At 42.9% G+C, this 24,144-nt stretch overlaps 1 protein-coding gene across 4 annotated transcripts; it reads left to right on the forward strand.

Moving 5' to 3' along the window:
• Positions 1-7,490: 7,490 nt before the first annotated feature.
• Positions 7,491-21,382, forward strand: HTATIP2 (HIV-1 Tat interactive protein 2). 4 transcript variants are annotated; one of them, XM_081155557.1, is made up of 6 exons: positions 7,491-7,545; positions 8,049-8,244; positions 10,111-10,218; positions 16,940-17,077; positions 19,288-19,349; positions 20,056-21,381. In XM_081155557.1, the coding sequence occupies exons 2-6, from the start codon at positions 8,059-8,061 to the stop codon at positions 20,279-20,281; spliced, it is 720 nt and encodes a 239-aa protein (XP_081011683.1). In that variant the 5' UTR covers positions 7,491-7,545; positions 8,049-8,058; the 3' UTR covers positions 20,282-21,381. The 4 variants fall into 4 exon arrangements, with proteins under 4 accessions (XP_081011683.1, XP_081011684.1, XP_081011682.1 ...); XM_081155558.1 differs by having other exon boundaries at positions 7,499-7,545; positions 7,989-8,244; positions 20,056-21,378; XM_081155556.1 differs by lacking the exon at positions 7,491-7,545 and adding an exon at positions 7,580-7,744 and having other exon boundaries at positions 20,056-21,382.
• The last annotated feature ends 2,762 nt before the right edge of the window (positions 21,383-24,144 follow it).

Raw genomic sequence — 24,144 nt, forward strand, 5'->3', positions numbered from 1 at the left:
CCTCTCAATCCTGCTGTGGGATCTGAGGGTGGAGTGGTTATATTCATCAGTCAACGTGTGTGTGTAATGATATGGAAGAAAGAAACAAAAAAGGATTTTTGACCAGTGTTATCAAGTGTGTAATATTCTCAAACGTCCTGCTCCCCAAGTTGTCCAATGTGGCCAAGAAGAGCTAGCCCACATTTGTTCATTAATTCATTCATCAGTATTTATTTAGTGCCTGTACTCTATCAGGCATCATCCTGGGTGCTGGCAATGTAACAGTGAGCAAAACAAAGTACTGTCTTCAGAAAATGTTCATCCTAGTCCGACAGTGAAGAGGATAGCGCAGTAGCTAACTGAGGGATACATTTGGTGGCTCTGGCTATAGTGACCTTGACCAATACTCAGGGCGAGGAGAAGTCGGGGAAGGTTCAAGTGGTGTGGAAATGTACCACTGTTACGTGGAGCCACAAACAACTGAGGTCATATCTTTTTCCCCCCTGCTTTCCTCTAGGACAGTGATTTTCAACCTTTTTCATCTCATGGCACACATAAATTACTTACTAAAATTCTGTGGCACACCAAAATATATCGTTTTTTGCCAATCTGACCCAAAAACAGGTATAATTTTGATTCACACTGGATGGCTCCTGTTGTGTTGGCTGTTGCCACTTTTTTTTATTTGACCATCTAAGGGAAAAGAGGCCAGTGCTCCTGGCTACATAGTCAGGTACCGCACGTTTTAAAACTCCTTGCGACACCCCAGTGTGCCACGGGCCACCGGTCGAACGTCGCTTTTCCAGGGTAGTTTTTTTTCAGTATGGATAATTCTTTATCTGGTCTAGTTTTGTCCTTAACGTATGGAATGCTCATCTCATGAAAATCACAGACTATGTCACCATTTTGAGCTCTTATTATGTGAAAGATACAGGAGTAAGATTAGACCCTAAGAGATTTTGATAATTCTTCCATTCGTCTTGGCCGCACTTCCGTCATATTTGTTCTAAAACGTTCCCGCTTTTCTCAGTTTTATGTTCACTTATCATAATGCAACAGATGAGTCAACATATATAGTGAGAGCTCAGAGCTATGTGAGGTGATGTCTGCTCTCATTCTCTGTTTTCCTAGCGGCCTCTCCCTGCTCTGGCCAAAAGGCACGTGCAGTGCAGCTAAAAGGCGATTTATGTTTGCACTTAGAGCCCAGCCTGAGTCCTCCATACGTTGGTTCTCTTTCTCCTTTGTAACTTTTTTTTCTTGGTAGCTTTTCATTTCATCAAACTGATGAACAGTCAACACAGAGATAACCACTCCACCCTGCTGCTGCTATTTCATTCTCGAACTAAAATCCTCCTTTTACATGACTACTATCTACATGTGCTAATATCTCGTAATCGCTACCTTTCTCTCCTAACTCCTAATTCTTGCCTTAACTCCCCCTGTCTTCCAAATTCCTTACACTCAACCAGCAGAAATATCAGGGATTCATAGGCCATAAAACTAATGGTTCCCAAGCCCACGTTTTCCTTGACTCCCTTGAAGCAGGTTGTTTCCTTCTCTTACTCATTAAACACCTGAGTCCTCTGTGTATCGTTTCTCAGGTCTCACCTCTACTTCCTTCACTCATGAAAACATGCAGTGAGTCCAGTTTTCTCTGGCTACTTGCATATGGATGTCTTTTCTTACCGTGACACAATATATCTACATCTAAACTCGTGATCACAAAATGAAGTCCTTATACTAGGTTTCCTATGCCAATCAATTATATAACTAAATCTGTTATATAACTAAACAACAGGATCGAATTCTTAATAATTTTTAATCATTCTCTTCTTTCCCTCCACGTCAGTTAAGACCTCTAAATAATAGTTTTTTTGCTTTTCCTTCTTCCCTCAAAAGGTAATGTAAATATTTACCAATTTGTAATTCACAGAACTGAAATATCCTTCACTTTATGGTGATAGGAATAAGCATAGTGGCAACATTTGGGGGGGGATTTCATTTTGTTTTGTTTTTAAGATGTTTATTTATTTATGCTAACTAAGGACATTATTTCCAACAAAATTAGAAATAAGAAATTGAGAGCTGTTTCTCTGGGTGTGGGGAAGGGATCAGAGCATGGAATTCCTCATGGTTAGGCCAATACCCTCGTATGTCAGAGGAACTGAGATAATTCCTGTCCTAGCCCCTGTGAAGGGGAAACTTAGCAAATGCAGGACCCTATGCCAGAGTCCACCTACCAAAGGTAACTCAGACGAGGGGCAGTCCCTGGAGAGTCAGCAGCGTGGGGCAAGGCCAATGACAGAATCAGGTCCTAAGTACCAAGAACCTATTCTTTGCTTCCTGGGACCCAGAACAGATTAAGACGAAGGCCTGTGGAAAGAATCTCTCAGTCCTGGTAAGGAGAAGAAAGGTCCTAGCTAGTGTCCCTCATATTCTCACCTCTGTTCTCTGCAGGGCAGGAAGCCCTGGAGTCTGTTAGGTGGTAGTACTCACACAGCCAGGGGTCAGGGAAGCCCCAGTGAAGCTGGACCCCCATGGCTGGTCCTGCCACCCCAGAAGCTTTACAGTAGATGTGGGTGACCTCCCTCAGGTCCTCCTTAGCCCTGGAAGTGACCTTGTTGAAGGAGATGGTTCCTTACCATGCGGCCGCCCAAGGCCAGTCACATCTGCTCATCTGCGCCTTGGTAAAGAGGTGCTAGTCTCTTAGGAACCTTCGTAGAAAATCCCAATTCTGCTTTTGTCCCTCGAGTGTTGGAGACCTTCGTCACACCCTTGGGATGCCCTAGCTACCAGCCAACAAAAGCACGCTTGACTCATGAAACACAGCCACCCTCTGCTCTTCCTCTGAGGGGATCTTGCTCTTTTGGGCAGTCTGGGCAATGACACGCTCCATGGCCACAGCAGACCACAAGCTCAGTGTGTGGATGGACATGCAGCCTTCCCACGCAGCCTGCAGCCTGACCATACTATAGACATTGGTGACGTCGCACCACTGAACCCTGGCATCAGAACCACCGCATGCTTTAGGCTTTTCTGGTGCTGCTAGAAGATCTCCCGTCTTTCCTGGAGTGTGGGAAGGTCAGTGGAGACATGTGGGTCCAGTCGGCCTGGTCTCTGCTGAGCATTATCCAAAATGTGGGGCTCGGTTGGTGGATACCAGGACAGCGTGGTGGGTAGTGCCCACTGCATTCATTTCCACCAGAAGCAGGTTGAGCGTCTGCTCCTCCTTGGTGTTGGGGGAGCCGGATGATGGTTGTGGAGAGCTTCTTGTCAGTGGCCTCTTATCTTTTTAATCATGTTTTATTCCAGGGGGTATTTGTGTCATTTCTGGGAATATCAGTTTTATAAGACTAGAAAAGGATTCAGATCTTGATTCTTCCATTTATTAGTTGTGTAATCTTAGATGAGTTACTGAATGGTTTTTACTCTTGGTTTTCTTGGCTGTAAAATGGGAATAATATTAGTCACCTATCTCATCTCCACCTCACAGAGTTATTGTGATGATTAAAATATAACAGTTAAAATACTGAAGGCACTTAGCACTGTAACTGACACAAATTCGGAAGTTAAGAAATATAGCTGCTGTGTCAGTCAGGATTCTTTCAGTTGCAAGTCATTGAAACAAACAACACTTTATTGGCCTGAAGAATTACATATATCAAACAATGGCTGAGGGCCCTCTCTCTCTCTCTCCCATGCCGCCCCTCTCCCCCAATCTCAGCTGGATCTCCAAGGATTAATAGTATCTGAATAACAATTAATAGACACTGAGCTTTTAAATATGACAGGGCTTCAAGCACTTTACATGGATTATCTCATTTACCCCTCACAACACCCAATGATGTAGGTATTATAATCACCCCAGTTTACAAATGAGGAAACTAGGGCACAGGGAGGTTAATAGCTAGAAAGTGGCAGAACTGGAAATTGAACCCAGCTGTCTTACTGCAAAGCCTTTGCGCTTAACTATTACACAGGCTTCCTCTGAAGATGTTAATGGGCAGAGAGATGAAGAGGATGAGAGTTTCAAATAAGGAAAAACACAGTATTATGAAAAATTGTACCTCTGATATTACTAATGAGTTCAATGCAAAATTGTGGGTTCACTTATCTTTGCACCCACAGCATTTAACTTGTAGGCACACAGAAAGCAACTAATAAATGTGTGACAAATGAATGAACTCATCACTAGCAATCTCCTTTACTCATTTTATCTTTTTCATTTGTGAACTACTCATCTTGCCAGATAGTATTTAGCCAGTAAACTTATGCACATAGTCATTTCATTTTTAAAAAACCAAGAGGCCCAGCCGGGCATGGCTCAGCGGCTCAGCATCGACCTAGGACCCAGGAGACTGAGGTTCGATTCCCAGTCAGGGCACAGGCCCGGGTTGCGGGCTCTGGCTCCATCCCCAGTAGGGGGACATGCAGGAGGCAGCAGATCAATGACTCTCTCATCATTCATGTTTCTGTCTATCTCCCTCTCTCTGAAATCAATAAATATATTTTTAAAAAGTTTAAAAAATCAAGAGAACTAATAGTAAGCATCCTTATATAAAAAGATCAGAGAATTTTCTGACACTAGTGGTTTGGGGGGGGACACAAATTTCTACCTTCTCTGGCGCCCTCTTGTGCTTCTTGGTGGAAAGTAATCAAGAGTGCTGATGTTTCCAGGAAACTGAACCTGGATTTATTTTCTACATATACACAGAAAGCACGTGCACACACGCACACACACAACCTTACAGATTAAACTAGTCAGTGCTTGTGTCAGGAATTTTAAAATGTTATGTCACCTGGGTTTCCATGATACTGTACCACTAGGCTACAATTAACCTCAGTTTGAATTTCTGTTAACTTCTATTCCTAGAGACTCACACAACTTGCAACATGAGCTTATGTGTTTTGGGGAAGTATGTGTCATGTGTGTTATCTGGCAAGGCTGCTCTCATTGAGATCTCTCTCTGTCTCTCTCTCTCTCTGTCTCTCTCTTTCTCGTCAAGGCTCTGAATTCCTTGAGAAATTAAAGCTGCAGGTTCTCTTGGGAAGAAGAAAACATAAGCACTTACTTTTCTGTCACTTAAAAGGGCCCTTGAAGCAGAGCCACTTGTTCTTCAATGTCTTGCAGAGCTCTGTGCTTGTTCCCTGGGGAAATGGGCCTCTTAGTTTTCCAAGTCTCCCTGTGCACCACAGGGCTCTTTCATATGACCACTGGAAAGGAACAGAGGCTCAGAAGGTGTAATGCAAGTGACAGATCCCATGTTACCTTGAATCAGGTGTCCAACCCCAGCAAGTGGATAAACAGGCTGTTATTACAGATTCTTAGATTTAAGCTGGAAACTGCATTATATATCCATGCTAGATCTAAATGCTTTAATTTAGATCATCTCATTTAACCCTCCAACAAAAACTCCATGATTTAGGTAATTATTATCAGTCATACTTTACAGATGGGAAAACCAAGGAACAGAAAGTCTAAGGAACTTGCCCAAAGTCACTTAGCTAGCTGGTGGTAGAGTCAGGATTTTAAACCAGGTGGACTGATGCCACAGCCTGTATACTTAACTACCAACCTATACTGACTTTGCATGTGGTATCTAATTTGAACTGTGCCATAAATCTCTGCAGTATGCTGGTTTTGTCATTACAACCCTTTTATAGATGAGACTAAAACTAAGGTCTTGACCAAATGTACACAGCTAGTCAGTGTAGCAGCTGGGACTTATACCTGGGTCTTATCATTCGAAGTTCTATGCTCTTCCCATGTTGTTGCAGAGAACTTCAAGTAACCAAGTATGATAATTATTATAAGGTCTTTCATATGCATGACCTTCCCTGCTTTACTGCTTTGGCCAGTGGTTACTCTTGGCAAGAGCTTCAACCAAAAGCCCTCTTCTGTCTTTATCCACTCTCTGCACATAACTTCTAGCTCCAGCTCCAGCCACCAAATGTAGAGTTCATCAAGCAACCCTTTTGTTTAGAATTTGACTAACATTTGTCCTGTTTGCCATCTGTAGTGGGTTGAATAGCGGCCCCCAAAGTGATACATATATACACCTCCTAACCCCAAGAACTTGTGAATGTAACCTTGTTTGGAAAAGGATCTTTATAGATGTGTTTAAGGTAAATCCATGATCCAGATGAGATCATGCTGAATTATATAGGTGGGTCCTAAATTCAATGACAAGTATCCTTATATGAGATAGAAAAAAAGACACAGACACACAGAGGAGAAGACATTTGAAGGCAGAGGCAGAGATTGGAATTCTGCAGCCATGAGCCAAGGAACGCCTGGAGCCATCGTAGCTGGAAGAAGTGAGAAAGAATTCTCTCCTAAAGCCTCTAGCTGGAGCATAGCCCTGCCGACACCTTGATTTCAGACTTTTGGCCTCCAGAACTGTGAGAGAATGAGTTTCTGTTGTTGTAAGCCACCCAGTTTGTGGTGATTTGTTATGGAAGCCCTAGGACACTAATACACCATTTCTGCACTTCTTGGTTTTCGAGGGTTCATGACATGTGTGGCTTCCCTGCTCATCCAGCCCTGTCTTAAATAAACCCTCTGCCCTATCCGGTGCTCCTTCACTGTCTTCTGCATGGGACCCTCAGGTCCTTTATGTGCCTTCCCTCCTGTTGGAAAGAAGACATGCTATCTTAACGGAGCTCCCCTCAGAAGGGAAATGTCTTTCGAGGTGGCATGATACAGGAAAGATGAGCTCTGAAGGACATGGGGTCAGCGTGGGCAGGGCACCTTTGCCCATGAGTTACTTGCCATGTTTTCTCCTTTGTTTTTTAACCCTTTGCTATATTGTCTCCATTAAAGAGCACGCCTGAGACTTAACAAGTCATGCCTCATCCTCAAGCATCGTTTGTGAAGTAAGAATGTTTGACAAGTTGACCTCTTACTCTCCTTCTAGGCCTCGTATGTAAGGTATAGAGAAATCTTTCCATACAAAAGTTTTCTTGAGCACCTACTAAGTGTTAAACACTGTCCCAAGAGCTGGGGTTACAGCAATGAGATAGATGTGGTGCCTTCCCTCCCAGATGTGGTGCCTTCCCTCCCAGATGTGGTGCCCTCCCTCTTCCTGGGTGGGTGGGTACTGTGCTCTGCATCACCAGGAGCCCCAGAGGGGAGGGGCGAGGAGGGTGCAAATGTATAGGGACAGTGACACCGAAGAGAGGCAGTAAGTTTGTTTTATTTCTCTTTGGGGCGGTTGGAGGGGAGAGGTTAAGTTTTTTACCTGGAGAATTTGAGATGAAAATGTCCAATAGACAATTGAAATTAGAGGTTTGACAAAGGGACTAGGGAAGGTCAAGTCTATTGGCTGAGACCTTGGACACGGGTGAGGTCAACCCAGGCGGTGAGGAAGGCAGGGCAGAGGGTGCGGGGCGTCGGGGCACCACCCCTCGCCCTGCGCCGCGCCCACGCCGCTCTCGCCTCACGTGACCAGCACCCAGGCTGGGCGGGGCCTGTGCGGCCTCCCCAGGCCCCGCCCTCCCCAGGCCCCGCCCCCGTGGCGGGGCGAGACGGCTCGGCGCAGTGGAGTCACCAGGAAAAAGGACCGGGTAGGCATGGGCGTGGCGCCCCCGACCCCCTGGCGGATCTGGGAGGGGCTTCCGCCGGCGGGAACCGGGAAGGAGGGATGCCCCATGCGCCCGCCCGGATGCCCAGCGCGGGGGCAGCGGTTGCGGTCGCGGTCGGGGCGCTGGTGACCGCCCTGCTCCTGCTGCGGGGGGAGGACGCTGGGCCGGGGGCTGGCGCCAGGTAACCCCCTCTCTGAGGAGACAGACTGCCCCCCCCACACCCCCGCACCGTGTGCGGGGAGGAAGGAGGGATCGGAAGCTGGGATACAAGGCGGGCTGAGGCCTCTGGGTGCCAGCGGCTTGTGGCCCCTTCCGAGGTGAGGGTGGCACCGCGCCCTGCAGGTGACTCAGCGCTTTCCGCTGGGCCAGGCTGCGGAGAGTCGCAGTGTCTCCTCCAGAGCGAATGACCGTGCCGTGTTCCCCAGGGTAGGGCGGGCCGTCCCTAAACATCCCCAAGTCAGCCCCTGTTGACGCTGTTTCTGTAGCCCGGCTGAGATGGAGGCGCTGCCCAAGCTTCGGGAAGACTTCCAGATGCAGAATAAATCCGCCTTTATTTTGGGCGCCAGCGGGGAAACCGGCAGAGTGCTCTTAAAAAAAATGCTGGAACAGAGACTGTTTTCCAAAGTCACAGTCATTGGCCGGAGGAAGCTGACCTTTGATGACGAAGCTTATAAAAATGTGGTGGGTATTTGAAACTCAAAATGTACCGGCCGGCGGACAGAATTTCATGCTTAACAGGTTAACATTGCCCGCCAGGGTGGAAGGTGCGAGAGGTGACCAGAATGTGGCCCAGGTTGGCCTGTGAGAGCCCCTACTGGGGGCGGGAGCCCTGGACTGCGGGCCCAGGCGGGCCTCCCCCCACTATGCGGCCTTGGGCAAGGTCCTGTCAGTCTAGGCACCTGTAAGGCGGGCCTGGCTTGTAATGGGAGCCGCGGAGACAGAACAGCATTGTCCTCAGCATCACTCAAGCTGGGTTCTGGGGACAATCCACTTCGCTCGTTCTTACTGTCCACTCCACACTAATGTTGTCAGTGAATCAGAAAATGCTTTGCAGAACAGAAAGTCTATGGCAGTGAAAGTGGATTCACATACAAGAATTTGTCCAGCCTGACTTCCCAGGGCTGGCTGCTGCCCTGTGTCTGTAAGGGGAATATTCCTTCCCTTGACTATCACTCTTTCATGGTTAACCAAACAATACACCAGACTTCAGTCTGGTGCAGACTCCCTAAATATTTGACGTCTGAGCTTCATGGAGAGTCCTGAGTTACTTGTGACCGTCAGTAAATTATAGTGTAATCCTGAGACCCCCTAATTATAGAACTTGGTCCCACAGTTTTCACAGGTGGAACATTCCAGATAACAAATGGTTTCATAAATAAATATTCTTGACTCCTACAGGTCCATGTTCAGGTCATTTTGCATATGTCTTTGGTCCATCAGGACTTTCCTGTTTGAAAACATCTTTGCTCAGACTTAGGCAGTAACATATAGTCTTCATAATCTGATTTCATGGGGTGTGTCAGATACTTATGGTAATTAGAAACTGAAATCAAACTCTGTGTGTTGATAGTGTAGTTTTGGTCCGGCACTTAATGTAAACACTTTTCTTTAAAGTTGTGTACAGTATCAGGAAAATTCTTTTGCAAGAGTTGATGGTAGGGAAGCAACGTTTTATTAGAACCCCTGGATGAGAACTTCTCAAACTTTCTTTTCTAAGTTTCACAACAAACTTACCAGGTTAGGTGGAGGTTCTTAAATTTCAGTGAGTATGCGAATTTCCAAGGGTGCTTATTAAAAGTGCAGTTTCTGACTCAGAGACCTAAGAATATGCCCTTTTATCAAGCACCCACTGGCTGATTTTAAGATATGTTTTTTTTAATTGATTATTAGAGAGAAAGGGAGGGAGAAAGAGAAACATTGATGAGAAAGAAACATCAACATCGATTGGCTGTCTCCTGCAAGGCCTCCCTGACTGGGAATCGAACCGGTGACCTCTAGGTGCATGGGTTGGCTTTCAACCACTGAGCCATACCAGCTGTGACCCACTGACTGATTTTAATGCAGATGGTACAGGGATTGTACTGAAGGGAAGATTATCATTTACATTTTACTGCTGAAAAATTGAGGCATATGATAAAAATAACTTGGCCAAAATTACTGTTTAGGAAGTATCAGGCCCAAGACTCCAACCTAGGTATTTGAGGTTCCAAACACCATTCCCTGACCCCACATTATACCTCATTGGTATCCCTTGTGGTAATGTGCAGACAGGTCTTTTATTTTTCCGGAGAGAGAAATTATAATTGAACCTGACTTTTTGAGATCTGGATCACCCCTAGTCCAATTAAATATACTGTGGCCATATTAGTACTTTGTTGATTTGGAATTCAGATTAATTGGGTTTTGGTGGGAGAAAATGAGCTTGCACAATGTGATGTTAAGTGGGCAGACTCTTCAGTAATGTTCTGTAATTTATTCTTTAAATATAGAGGGCTACTTTTTTAAAAATAACATCAAGTTACATACAGCTGTGTCCTTGTCATCCAGATACAAGAAGTGGTGGACTTTGAAAAGCTGGATGATTACGCTTCTGCCTTCCAAGGTCATGATGTTGGATTCTGTTGCCTGGGTACCACCAGAAAAAAAGCTGGGGCGGTAAGGAAGAAATATACCCATATCCCTTTTCACTGGCCAATACTGTCAGAGATTCCTTTCTTGCTCACTTTTGTTCTTTACATTTGCAGTGCTTGAATGTAAATAAGCCCTTACTGTTGAAAATGGCATATGCTTCCCTAGCCTTTGCTTTATTTTGAATAGCAGTGATAAGTTCATCTATCCTTCAAAGTAATCCTTGAGTTCAGGCCTGTGTGCTGGGGACATCATACATATTTACATGGTCTTGCAAACATTGCTGTCACTACATCCCCCGGCTAAGGCAAACTGTCACATCACAGTAAAAGTAACATGCTGTTAGCAGTAAGCTTTTTTTTTCTTTTTCTTTATAAATGTTTTAAACTTAAAGCATTCTCTCTCACCTGAGTGATTTGCTTCAACCTATTTTCATGCCAGGCTTTAAATTTCTGGGACAGAACATCAGAACTGAGGCACGATTCAGCCAGCCTCCAGTGATGACTCAGCCGCCAGGGATAACTCAACCCCAGCGGTGATTCAGCCTTAACTGACGCAGAACTGTTCCAGCACACTTTTTACTTTCTTTTTAATGGTGCTCTAAATTGCATCGGCCCTTATCTAGAAGTCATCGTTTACTACACAGTTAGAAGTCAAAGCTTACTATGTAGATCTTGGGCAAGTGTTACTACATCTTATTTAACTTATACTTTGACTATACTTTGTCCCTCTAGCAGAATTGACTTGCTGGAGGTAAACGTGTCCATTAAACACACAGAACCACAGCGCTGCCATGGGGGCTTACCATAGGTTTATAAACAGGCCCAAGCATCAGAGTCATTAGAACACAAGCTTAAGAACTGTTGGTATATACCAACCAAGGAGTTAGGCTCACTTGTATTTCTCTGGGCCTCCTGGTGATCCAAAGAATAATTCTATTTATGCTTTCAGTAAGGATCTGTTTCCAAATCTTCTGCAGGTCTACCATGTCCACTTTGGAATACAGCTGAGTTCTGAGCTCTGTGCTGAGAAGTATCCTAGGATTTGGCACCTTATCTCTCCTAGAAAGGGTCATGTTGCTGCTCAGTGGCTAGTGCAGTCTTCTTTGTCCCAGGGACAGTCACAAGCGGTGTGTCCTCTAAATGCATTGAAAGTTTTGTTCTGTCTGAAGTGCCAACTTGATTTTGGTGGTGACTCAGCAAAATTAAAAAAAACCACCGCATTAGGCATAGGGCAGTTGATTTCCATGACATAAGGCAAACTCGTAGGCGTTCTAGGGAAAGTATAAATTGCTTTGTCGCATCCACATTGTGTAATGCAATTTTAATCAGAGGCATTGGCTGTCTTCTGTTTAGAATGTTTTTGTAGCTGGATTTGCTTCCCCACCTCTCAGGGTTACTCAATACCTTTTCTTCTCCAAAATCAGTTTGAAAAGAAAAGACAAATGTAATTAATGAGCAAGCAGGAGAAAGACTGGTAAGTCAAAGATAGTCTCAGAAATGAGTTAGGATTTAAATGGTTTAAGACGATAGTGACAGAAAGTAAGCTGACATTTTCTAATGATATACTGTTCTAATCCAGAGGCTTGCAAACTACATACTGTGGGCCAAATACAGCCCACCTGTTTTTGTATAGCCTGTGAGCTGAGAATGTTTTTATATTTTTAAATGGTTAAAAACTTCAAAAGAAGAATAATATGTCATGACACATGAAAATATAAGAAATTCAAATTTTAGTATCCATAAAGTTTTATTGGAATGTAGCTATTCTCATTACTTTATTATGTCTGGCTGCTTTTGTACCATGATGTCAGAGCCCTGTAATTGCAACAGAAACCTGCAAATCTGAAAATATTTACCATCTCATCCTTTACAGGAAAAGGTTGCCAACCCGTTATAATTTCTACTGTTTTATTTGATATCTAGGAGGGAACTTGTGAAGTGATAAGGTCCTAGATGGTTTGAGGGACCCAGATCATAGGCTCTGTTTGAATACCAGGTAGCTGTGGGACCTTGGGTGTGTGCTTAGCTCCTGTGGGGCACTGCCTCCTTGTCTGTACTGGGAGGCAGGTGACCATTGAAGTCCCTTTGGCCTGCAGAATTCTTTAACTTTTATAACACAGAGAAAAGAATGCCCCAGATGGAAAATTCCATGAGAGCATAGAGATTTACTCATGAATCCTCAGTACCTGTTTGATTTTAGTTTTCTATCCAGAGCTCTTCTTCTGAGCAAGCTCTTGGTTCCACCACTGTACATCAAATACAGAGATGCCCTCCAGGATACAAACAAATGGGGTGTCAGATTATAACATTCGTTGTGCGTCAGCATCTCTGTTTTCTAGTCTAATTTATAGGGTTGGAGTAAAGGGGAAGGAATCTGAGGCAGAAATATGGCTAAGTGGGACCCTTTACAGAATGATAGGTCTGTCCTGTTTGGAGAAGAATCGCCATGCTTGCTGGTGATATCAGTCACTGCTGAAATACCTTGTTAGGATGAATTGTTCTTAAGCCAGAATGTTCCCAGTTTTCAGGCGATGGTAAAGATGATTAGAAGAAATAAGTAGTAGTTTTGGATTTTAGGAAGATTTGAATAAAGAATAATTGGAAAGTGTGTCTCCCTAGGTGTTTGTGGAGCCTATGAAGATACCTCTGCTGAGTCGTATCACCTTGTGTTTATTCTTTCAAGTGGGTACTGGGAAAGGAAATTTATAGTGGGAACTTACTTAATTCCTTTTTCTAGAAGGAACTCTGATCCCTAGCTTAGAGTAGGATGCACCAACTATGGAATCATAAAAACACAGTAACATAACAGACTTCATGTTCTCAGAAGAGACGTCTTTTTTCCTGCCATATGGTTAGGGAAACTAAATACAATTTTTCCAGAAATTGTGTTTCTGGGATATGGAGTAGCTTGTTTTAGCTTTTCTTTCTTTCCTTTTCTTTCTTTCCTTTTCTTTCTTTTTTTTTTTTTTCTTTCTTTCTTTCTTTCTTTCTTTCTTTCTTTCTTTCTTTCTTTCTTTTCTTTTCTTTTCTTTTCTTTTCTTTCTTTCTTTCGCTGTTAGAGAATAGGAAAAGGTGTTAATAATAAGATTTTAAAGATAGCTCCTTTCTATCTATAAATGGAATCTTCCTCACTGCAAAGAAGATGGATGCATGTTGATATCTCTGAGTCAGTCAGCAGGATCCACATTTACGTTTGGTTTCTAAGTCCTTGAAAGCCATTGACCCCTTTGCTTTTGAGTTTCATTCACAAGCTAAAAGGGCATGCATCAGGGTGGGGGAAGTGAAATTCAAAATTTGTGGGCTTGGAAAAATTTATAATCAGCTTGAGGGCTCAGAGGATTTGTGAAATCGGTTTGGATTAACAGCCATTGATTGCTAATAAAACAATATTTAGCTTTGTCTGGAGAACAGCGATGGAGAAAGGTATGGGCACCTTGTCAGCGGGGCCCATTGAGCAGGGCTGATGGGTTAAGCGTGGGGGTCTCCGCAGCAGCGTGGGCTCTCCTCCTCCAAGGAGCGGTTGTCAGTTGTTAGCGAGGCTGGTGAAAGGAAGGACGCCAGAGTCTGATGGCTGGGGTGGTATTGATGTGCCTTAGCTGAGTAATCAGATTGAAAAAGTCCCATGGTATTTATGTCACTTTAATTTTCATCAAACAATTGGAGCCGACAGCACTCTATTAAGGAGAAGTTGATCCAGAACTAAAGCCAAATAAATTAGGGTCTCAGTTTAATCAAATTATCCCTTTACTGGCCGTGGATTAAGTGAGAGAGACAGCGTCAGTCTAGAGACTTGTGATTGGCTGAATCTTTCCCTTATTTTTAAGGAAGCTGATGAAAGAAAAGCATTTTAACAGAGACAACTCTAATGCACCTTCCAAGAAATAGTGCTCACACCACAGCAGCGACAGAAAGGGATTTATTTCACTAGTCAACTATGTCATTTTATTATAAATAACAAGCCTGCTGTTAAAATGAGAGTTCTGGTGAATTGGAATGAGGGGAAGAAATAGACATGGAAGAGAAATTGAGTGTTTTAGAATTTTTCTATGCAGTTTTGGGTTGTTTTTCTTGGCACACTTTCAGCATATGTAAAATCTCATTTTGGAGAATGGCTCTGAGGAGAATCACATCCCTCACATCCCTCTCTCAGGATGTGCTGAGAATTAAAATTGGTTTGCTTCACACTGATTTAAAAAAGCAACAACGTAAGTTTGCATCAGTGTGTAGGACAGGTCGGCGAGTCAGTCGGGATAGAGCCATTGTCAGAGTATTCAGCACGAAAGGAGATGGAGCCGGCTCATTCATTAAGAGTTAAGTTTATATTCCCTGCAGTGAGGCGGAAAATGCTGCTGCCCTGCAGGCGGTGGTTACGGCTGCACTGTGAGCGGCAAGGAAGGAGGACGGGAGAGGCTTTGGGGTAATAGTAACGTTCTCTTTCCTGATTTTCGGAGCTGGTTGCAGAGTAATGCTCAGTTTATGAAAATTCATCAAGTTGTATACTTACAATATGTTTACTTTTCTTTTATGATCTACTTCAATGCAAAGTTAAAAATGTTTGCCTGGGGCCATTGTTTTAAAATTGAATTCTGTATTAGTTTTCTATGGCTGCTGTGGCACATTGTTTCAAATGTAGTGGCTTAAAACAACATAAATGACTATCTTACAGTTCTGTAAGTTAGAAGTCTGACATGGCCTTTGCTGAGATAAAATCAAGGTGTTGAGCCCTGGCCAGTGTGGTTCAGTGGTTGGAACGACGGCCTGTGGACCAAAGGGTCATGGGTTCAAAGACACGTGCCTGGGTTGCAGGTTTGATTCCCGGTCGGGGTGCTTTTGGGAGGCAACCAATCCATGTGTCTCTCTCACATTGATGTTTATTTAAGGCCAGAAGTGAGGGATTGAGTACTTCTCACATTGCATAACTCTAACCTCTTCTGCTCCCCTTTTCTACTTTTAAGGACCCTTGTTATTACATTGAGCCCAGTTGGATAATACAGAATAATCTTATTTTTAGGCCAGCTGATTTATTAGTAGCCTTTTAATTCCACCTATAATCTTAATTTCCCCTTTTGTCCTTTTAAAAGACTTTTTTTCAATTACAGTTGACATATAATATTATATTAGTTTGAGGTGTAAAACGTAGTGATTAGACATTACATAATTTACAAAGTGCTCACCGTGGTAGTCTAGGACCCAACACCATACCTAGTTATAACAGTATTATTGACTGTATTCTCCATGCTGTACTTTACATCCCCATGGCTGTTTTTATACCTGGTAACTTGTACATGTTAATCCCTTCAACTTTATTAACCATCCCCCCACCCCACCCCTTCTCTCCATTTTCATAACCATCTGCTTCTTTGCCGTGGAACTTAACACATTCACAGGTGTGGGGACTAGGACTTGGACATCTCCGAGGGCCATTGTTCTGCCTACTGAAAGTATGAATTAGTCCTTTTTGTTAGCTAGAGATAGTGTGAAATAAGGAACATGGGAACAGTGGAGAGCACCGCTCAGAGTCCACAATTTGCACCCTGCTCTCGGTTGTCTCACTTCTTAGCCGGCAGCTCACCAGACCGTGCGACCTTGTTTTCACATCTCCGTAAGGAGGGGGTTGGATGCAATGTTTCCTCAGGTGATGTTTCTAACATTTTATGAAGGGGACACATCTCCATAGGGAATAAAACATTTAGGATCAGTAACTACCATAGGGCAAAATTTTTATTATAAAAATCATTGGGGCAGCAGTCAACCTTCAGATTTAGAATCCTCATGATATAAAACCTCATTTACATAATCGTGGGTACCTCTGAAGTTCAGCTTCTGGAGACTTCAGTTGTTTTGCGTTTGAGGATGCCAGATTTTTGGTGGTCCCAAGAAGTGTTACTACTTGGAGTTCCCTTGTCTGGAAACAGGCATGTGTCCTCCAGTGAGGCCCTGAAAATAAGCCTATATTCTGTTGTTTGTACCATCTCCCCTCCTCCTTTCATTGCCTCTTAGTTCTGTTCTTTTCTAATTGGATTTGCCTTTTCTCTGCTTTCAAAAAAGTATTTTTGGAGCACCTACCATGTACTGGACATATACTGATGCTGAGATGTGAATTAAGAAGAAAGACCCAACCACTACCCTCACTGGACTGAGTCTAGACTGGAGTCTCCAAACATTCTTGATTATATACTTGTCAGTAAAAAAACTTGAGGATGCACTTTTTATTAATATGTAAAGTATGTTGTAAAACATAGACAAAATTTGGAAATTAAACAGACTGTTCTCATAGTGCCTGGGTAGTGTTCTCTGCGCCCCTTTGAGAACAGGAAAAAGAGAAGGGGCTATAACACTGTAAAATTAATAAAAGACAAAGAAATGTGTGACTTAAAGCAGTTTCGCAGCCCAGTCTTATTGTGTCTTTTGTTCCTTGCCGATTTGTTTGGTTCTTTGTTTCAGTGTCATTTGGTTTGTTTGTTAATTTTTTTAAACTAGAAAAAAAAGCAAAAAACAGTTCACCCACTGTCTTTGGTTTTTCATTGTGGTCTGGCCTTGTTGCTAAAGCTGGTAGTCTATCCTGAAGATCACACTTGGAGCCTTTCCCAGGGTCTAAGCCTGACATTCACGTGTAGTTTGGATGCATTTCATTTAGATCCCCCCACCCCCACCCAGGCTTCCTAGCCTGCCACCCAAGTTGAGTAGTAATCTCTAAGATGAACTCACAGCTTTTTGGAAATAACTCATCTTCTGTTCCCCCTCAGGAGGGATTTGTTCGTGTTGATCGAGATTATGTCCTGAAATCTGCAGAGCTGGCAAAAGCTGGAGGGTGCAAACATTTCAACTTGCTGTCCTCTAAAGGAGCTGATAAGTCGAGCAATTTTTTATATCTGCAAGTTAAGGTTTGTGCATGTTTCTCTCTCATATATACTTTGGAAGAACCCTGGATAATTGGCAGTACTAAATAATATAGAATGCTAAATAATACAAAAATGCCCTAAATGCATTATATTACACATTTTTATAGCTACAGGGACTATTTTTTTCAGGGATAATTTTCAGTGTCCTTCCCCCTGTTGATGATCTGGTAATCATGAAATGAGATATGGCAGCTCTGGTCTTGAATTCATCAGCATGGAATCTTAACAGTAGAAGAGGCTTCGAGGCAGTGATTCTTAAACTTTTCCAAAGTAGATGATATTTTATTATTGTGTATGGTTTCTGTCCTCAAGGAATTTATAATATGCTTGTTTTGGAGGATCCTTAGGTTTGATAATTCTCTAGAAGGTCTCACAGGATTCAGAACATGATCATACTCAGAGCTATGAGTTACTCCAATGAAAGGATACAAAGCAAAGTCAGTAAAGGGAAGAAGTACATGGAGTGAAGCCTGGAGGAGACTAGGTACAAGCTTCCAGGAGCTCTCTCCCAGTGGAGCTGCATGTGCTTGATTTCTCCATCAGTGAGTATTGTCTACCAGAGAAATTAGCCTGAGCTGGGGAGTCCAGGGTTTTTATGGGGGTTAGTCCCGTAGGCACCCTCAGCTTAGAAAAAAATTACAGACTTTCAGAAGGAAAGCAGGTGTTCTGCATAAGCCACATTTTTTGTACAAATAATAGGCACAGTAAACTACCCATATCAGTTAGGTAATGATGGGAACACTCCTGAAATCCAGGTTCCCAAGCCAAAGGCCAACCTTGCAAGCAAGCTTTTCTAAGATAGCAGTCTTGGCCTGTTGTGTTAACGCTTATCTTACTGCTAATAGAGACAAGACACATCTTTGTAAAAAGCTAACTGAGAAACCTGTCCACATAAAAACTTATATCTGAATGTTCATAGAAGCATTATTCATAAGAGCCAGAGTGGAAGCAACCTAAATATCCATCAGCTGATGAATGGATAGATAAAACATGCAACATACATACAAAATATATTATTCAACTATAAAAGGCAATGCTACATGCTGCAACATGGGTGAATCTTGAAAAACACTATGCTAAATGAGAGAGGCCAGCCACAAAAGGCCACAACATGTATGAGTCCATTTATATGAAATGTCCAGAAGAGGCAAACCTATAGAGACAGAAGGATTAGTGGTTGGGTAGGGCTCAGAGGGAAGGGATGGGAGTGCTTATTGGTACTGGGTTTCTTTTTGGGGTAATGAAGTATTCTAAGATTGTGGGAGAAGGTGGCACAACTTTGTGAATGGATTAAAAAACATTAATTAAAAAATTTTTTTAAAGCTACCTAAAATTATAGGATGTGACAGATTAAGTGCCAAATGAATGGTATAAACAGGTCAAGAAGGGGAGGAGAGCATGCTGCTTAATTCACCAGTCCTTTAGACGTACCTATACCCTGAGCTCCTCTGGCATTTCTATTCATGGAGTTGCCTGGCATGAAAATTCATGGTTTGTTTAACAAATTTAATCTAAGCATCATCTAGATGTAATCTCACTGTCTCTTAACATTTGGTGGGGTTTGTTAGGAAATGAATAATATAGAGGGAATTACCTGGAAATCAAAAAAGGTTAATGTCTGCCAGCCTATAACATGAATTCTGGACTGATGGGAGGTTGTTCTTTTATGGGTGAACTCCTAACAGGTCACTTATTCTCTCTGGATCGGCTTTAATATCGGTCCAATGAGAAGCTAGATGGCTATAGACATTTACTCATTCAGGTCATCTTTTTTAACTCTACTGCATATCAGGATTAAATGATCTCTTCCTTAGCTCCCCAGACTCTGGAATCTAAAAATCTAGATAAGGTTATTTACACATACAGTGGATGCTTGAACAACTTGGGGCTTAGGGGTGCTGACCTCCCACTCAGTCAGAAGTCCACATATAACTACAGTTGGCCCTCCATGCATGTGGATTTCTTTGAATCCTTGGAGTGACCCTTGAAAAATGTGAGTTTGACTGTATGAGTCTATTGAGAAAAACCACCTATAAGTGGACCCATGCAGTTTAAACCCATGTTCAAGGGTCAAGTCTATTGAGACCTGCAGAAACAGTTTATCTTCAAAACCCAAAGCTGTTCTCTCTCAAGCATTATAGTAAGTTGATCTTGATTAAGTACTAAAATTGCGGGTTTTTTTTTTTAAACAGGGAGAAGTGGAAGATAGGGTGGAAGAATTAAAATTTGATCGTTACTCCATATTTAGGCCTGGGTGAGTGTCCATCCTGCCTAAGGGCACACTGCTGTTGCTTATCCCCAGAAAGCAGTTTTTATTTGAAGAGACTGACAACTAAGACATCTAAGCTATGAAAGAAGTGGGCTGGAGGTGGATTATTCTCTGAAGAACCCACCTTTTGGCTTTGAAGGAAAGGAGATACTCTTGGTGGTGCCAGGTTCAGAATAGTTTTTGCTGCCGCCTTTTAAAAAATCCTCTTCATGTGCCAAATTAAACCTTTTACCCACTGTGTTAGTCTGTTCAGGCTGCCGTAACAGAATAACACCACAGACTGGGTGGCTTAGACAACAGAAATTCATTTTCTCACAGTTCTGGAGACTAGAAGTCCAAGATCAAGGCTTCCATCAGGGTTAGTATCTGATGAGGCCTCTCTTCCTGGCTTGTGGATAGCTTCCTCTGTGGCTCACGTGATCTTTCCTGTGTGTGGGTATGGTGAGAGAGAGGAGAGATCTCTGATATCTCTTCCTCTTCTGTAAGGACTCCAGTCCTATCAGATTAGGGTCCCACCGTTATGACTGGAAGTAACCTTAATTATCTTCTGAAAGGCACTGTCTTCATATACAGTTACACTGGGAGTTGGGGCTTCAACACAGTTTTAGAGGAGACGCAGCTTAGTTCAGCACACTCTCTGGTCTGAATGCAATTTACCGTCTTTTCCTCTGCTTTCCTGTTTTCTCTTTAGAGTTCTGTTATGTGATAGACAAGAAGCTCGCCCAGGTGAATGGTTGATTAGGAAGTTCTTTGGCTCCTTACCAGAGTCTTGGGCCAGTGGGCATTCTGTACCAGTGGTGACCGTGGTTGCAGCGATGTTGAACAACGCAGTGAGACCCAGTGACAAGAAGAAGGAAGTGCTGGATAACAACGCCATCCATGAGCTGGGGAAAGCCGATGGCTCTCTTAAGCCATGATCACACCTGAGAAGTGCTTTTTTATAAAACTCGGCACCCACCACCTAATCGCTAATTTAAAGGTCTAAAAAAAGTGCGCTTTAATTATGGTTTCACTATTTTCAGCCAACCAGGTCCAATTAAAAATGACTGTGCTCGGCACCAGCAGTTTAGAACAACATGAGTTTGAACTTAGCAGTTTCATTTATACGTGGCTTTTTTCCAATAAATACTGTAAATGTATTTTCTATTCCTTTTTATTAATATTTTCAATAGCTCATTTTTTGGGGAGAAAAAAGTTCACGTTCTAGCTCATTTTATATTAAGAATACAGTATATAATAAAATATAACATACAAAGTATGTATTAATGTACTGTTTATGCTATTAGGAAGACTTCTGCTCAACAGTAGGCTATTAGTACAGTTGCCCCTCTGCATCCACGGATTCCCAGCCTCAGATAAAAAATATTGTTTTCAATCTACAGTTGGTTGAATCTGTGAGTATCAAACCTGTGGCTATGAAGGGCAGAGTGTAGTTAAGTTTTGGAGGAGTCAAAAGTTATATGCGGATTTTCAACTGCACCAGGGTGGCACCCCTAACCTACATGTGGCTCAAGGGTTAACTGTATGTCACCCAGGGAGCTTTTCAAACATAGAGCTTCACAGGCCCTGCCTCTGCTTCAAACCTTCTGAATCCAAAGTTTGAGGGTATGGGTACAGGAACATGTGGCTTTGTTTAAGTGTCCCTTGGCGAATCTGATGCCACTGGTGAGGAGGCCAGCTCTGAAATGCTTGTCTGCAGAGTGACATGGCAGTGCAGATTTTCTGTATGGTGCAGATGAGTTCTCTTCTAAAATTGTTGACATTGGAGTCTCCAAGTTACCCAGTGCTGACTGCATGTAACTGTGTAAGTGAACACTGTGCCTTACTACTTCTTTAGATTATATAATAAAAGTTCTTATATAACTGAGCTTACGTAATTCATGGAGAATCAAACAGAGGAATAAAAATAAATGGACATGTCCTAGGTGCCTCTTAGATTTGTTAGAAAATACCCACGTACCAGTGGTAACATGCAGTATTTTGGCCAATGGGAATAAACAAGCTGATATTTATCGAGTACTTGCTAAGTGTCAGCCTTTACACGTGCTATCTGTCCTTGAACCCTCCAAAAATCCTTATAATCCAGATAGGTGGTACTGCTGTTATTGAACAAGGCTTCACAGCCTGCCGCGCAAAGATGCCAAACTATACCATTGGCTTTTGAGAAAAGGAGCTTTATTTGCGAGTGGACTAGCAAGAAGACAGGAAGCAAGGTTCAAATCTGTCTTCCTCATCCAGGATTCTGGGCGGGGTTTAAGGGGTAGCAGTCAAGGGTTCACAACTGTTGTTTGTGAGTGGTGTTTCACAAATATTACTCATAAGTGGTGTATCCAAGGTTTAAACTTTGGTTCTGGGTCTTGTTACAAACAGGATAGGACCAGGCTCTGTGGTTACACTATCATCCTCATATCCTAGATGAGGGAAGCTGAAGCTCACTGCAGTTAAGTGCCTAGCCCAAGGGGCCCAAGCTAAAGACCTGATGTTAGGAAATGTCAGAGCCAGCATTCTAACCCAAGTCAGCCTCATCCCATAACTTGTATTTTTAACCACTCTGCAAGAGCATCCAGTATCTATATAATTCCTGGAAGTTCCAGTTAATTTTTGCTGGATCAGTACATGCTGTGGGTGAATTAAATTGAAATACTTGGGTATTTGGATCCATTGGTTTAGGATACCTATAATGATTAACCACAAAATGTTCATATAGCCTGTAAAAGTGCCTCAAAGTGCTACAATTTAAAAACCATGGAAATGGAAGAGAAGATGCAGAAGGGTCAAAGTCAAGAGGAATAAGTGATTAATTCCCATTGTGGAACAAAGGGTGGTCGTGAAACTTGTCTAATGTTTGTGGGGGGCAAGCAGTTAATTGAGTGAGTCGGTCAATTTTTACTGGGCCTACAGCATGCCAAGTACATTCCAAGCTTCAGTGGACACGCAGGATAAAGGCCAGCGGGCCTTAGGAGGGAGATGGGACATCTTCCTCCTACCAGCTGAGGTTCCTTTGGGGCTGGATTCAGAAGAGCCCGTGTCTTTGGGTGATAACAAGCATGAGCTCCAAGAAGTGAGGCCTGAAGTAATGGCAGTTAAGCCAGTGACCGGTTTTTGGTTTTTTTAAAATATATCTTTATTGATTTCAGAGAGAGGAAAGGAGAAGGGGAGAGAGAGACAGAAACATCAATGATGAGAGAGTCATTGATCGAGCCCACAACCTGGGCATGTGCCCTGACTGGGAATCGAACCCCAATCGCCTGGATCCTAGGTCAATGCTCAACCGCTGAGCCACGCCTGGCCGGGCCAGTGACCGGTTTTAAGTTATTCTCTGTATTATTTCCTTGCCCACAAATGTCCTGTTGGGCCTTGTTCAACATTCTGTTCTGGTGTTAATAGTCACTGGGGTGATGGGGGAGGATCTGTGCTCATCTTTAGAGCAGAGAAAAAAGCTACTCCCTCCCAAGTCCAGCATTCTGATGAGACAGAAATTTGAAGGGACAAGATTCTGGCCCATTCACCCCTCTAAACTGGATGTTACTTTTTTACTGTTAACATTGAATGATCAGGTGTTACTAAGGGATATAGCAGGTTTCCCTTCATATGTTATACGGGCAGGGAGAAGATGGGCCTTGCTGGAGAGAGTTTATGTTGGTAGGATGAAGGAAAAAGTTGGATGGTCCTTGGTAATGAAAGGCCTTGAGTTAATTAATTAATTCAGCTTATTAAATGCCTCCGAGGTGCCACGGGGCACCTAGGCAGTGCGGATATATCAGTGAACAGTAAGTCTAACCCAGTGGAGCCAGCGGATATTCTGGCAATGTCCTACAATGTAAGGGGCTTCAGAACTAATAGGTAATGGATTCTGTCCTCTAGAAGTTTACAGTTAAGGGACAGAAGTACATTCGGAAGAGTTTCACAAAATTCAACGCATCTGTTTCATTAAGCATATTTACTGATTACTTGTTATAAATTAGGCCATGTATTATGTGCCAGAGAAATGAAACTTTACCCTTATGGTGCAAACAGTATTGTAGGTAACACAAAAAAACCAGAAAAAAAAACAAGCAAATGGCAGGTGCTAAGAAAGAAACTAACAGGAGGCTGCTGGAATGACAGTGGAACCTACTTTAGAAATGGTGGTCTCTTCATCAGTTATTAGCCTATTTAGGTTTTCTGATTCTTCCTGATTCAGTTTTACATGATCTCATTCATATGTGGAATCTAATAATCAAAATAAACTGATGAACAAATAGGTCCAGAGACATAGAAGCATGGAAGAGACTGAGGAATCTCAGAGGGAAGGCCGGGGTGGGGCAAGATTAATCAAAGAACTTATATACATAAATGACTAGCCCATGGACACAGACAATATTGTGGTGAAGGCCTGGGGGGGAGAGGGGACATCTGTAATATTTTCAACAATTTAGATAAATTTATAAAAAATTTTTTAAAAATGGTGGACTGAGGAACTTTCTGCTGAGACAAAAAGTACCTACCCATTTATAGAGTATTTTTAGCAAAGCCTGGAGGTGGGAAAAGGCTGGAGGGTGGGGCCCACGGTGAAGGGCTGAGTTGCAATGGAACATTAGGCAGGATATATAGAGCAATGGTAGTCAATTTCATAAACGTTTGCCAAAAGCATACTAGTCTCTGGAATTCGAGTTTGGGACATTACCTACTGAAATTACTGCTGCGGACTCCCACCTAACAAGGCGGTCTATGGTTTGAATGAATAGATACAGGGAAGGGAAGAAAGACACAAGGCATGGAAATGTTTGTGTTCCTCCCA

Source organism: Miniopterus schreibersii, assembly GCF_964146895.1.
Source record: "Miniopterus schreibersii genome assembly, chromosome: 12".
NCBI classification, from domain to species: domain Eukaryota; kingdom Metazoa; phylum Chordata; class Mammalia; order Chiroptera; family Miniopteridae; genus Miniopterus; species Miniopterus schreibersii.

What these genes read in the sequence shown, in the direction of transcription:
- HTATIP2 (XM_081155556.1), top strand. Translation starts at nt 7,623, where the DNA reads ATGCCCCATGCGCCCGCCCGGATGCCCAGCGCGGGGGCAGCGGTTGCG. An exon ending in GGGCCGGGGGCTGGCGCCAG is followed by an intron (nt 7,745 to 8,048) that starts GTAACCCCCTCT and finishes CTGTTTCTGTAG; the next exon opens with CCCGGCTGAGATGGAGGCGC. An exon ending in ACGAAGCTTATAAAAATGTG is followed by an intron (nt 8,245 to 10,110) that starts GTGGGTATTTGA and finishes CTTGTCATCCAG; the next exon opens with ATACAAGAAGTGGTGGACTT.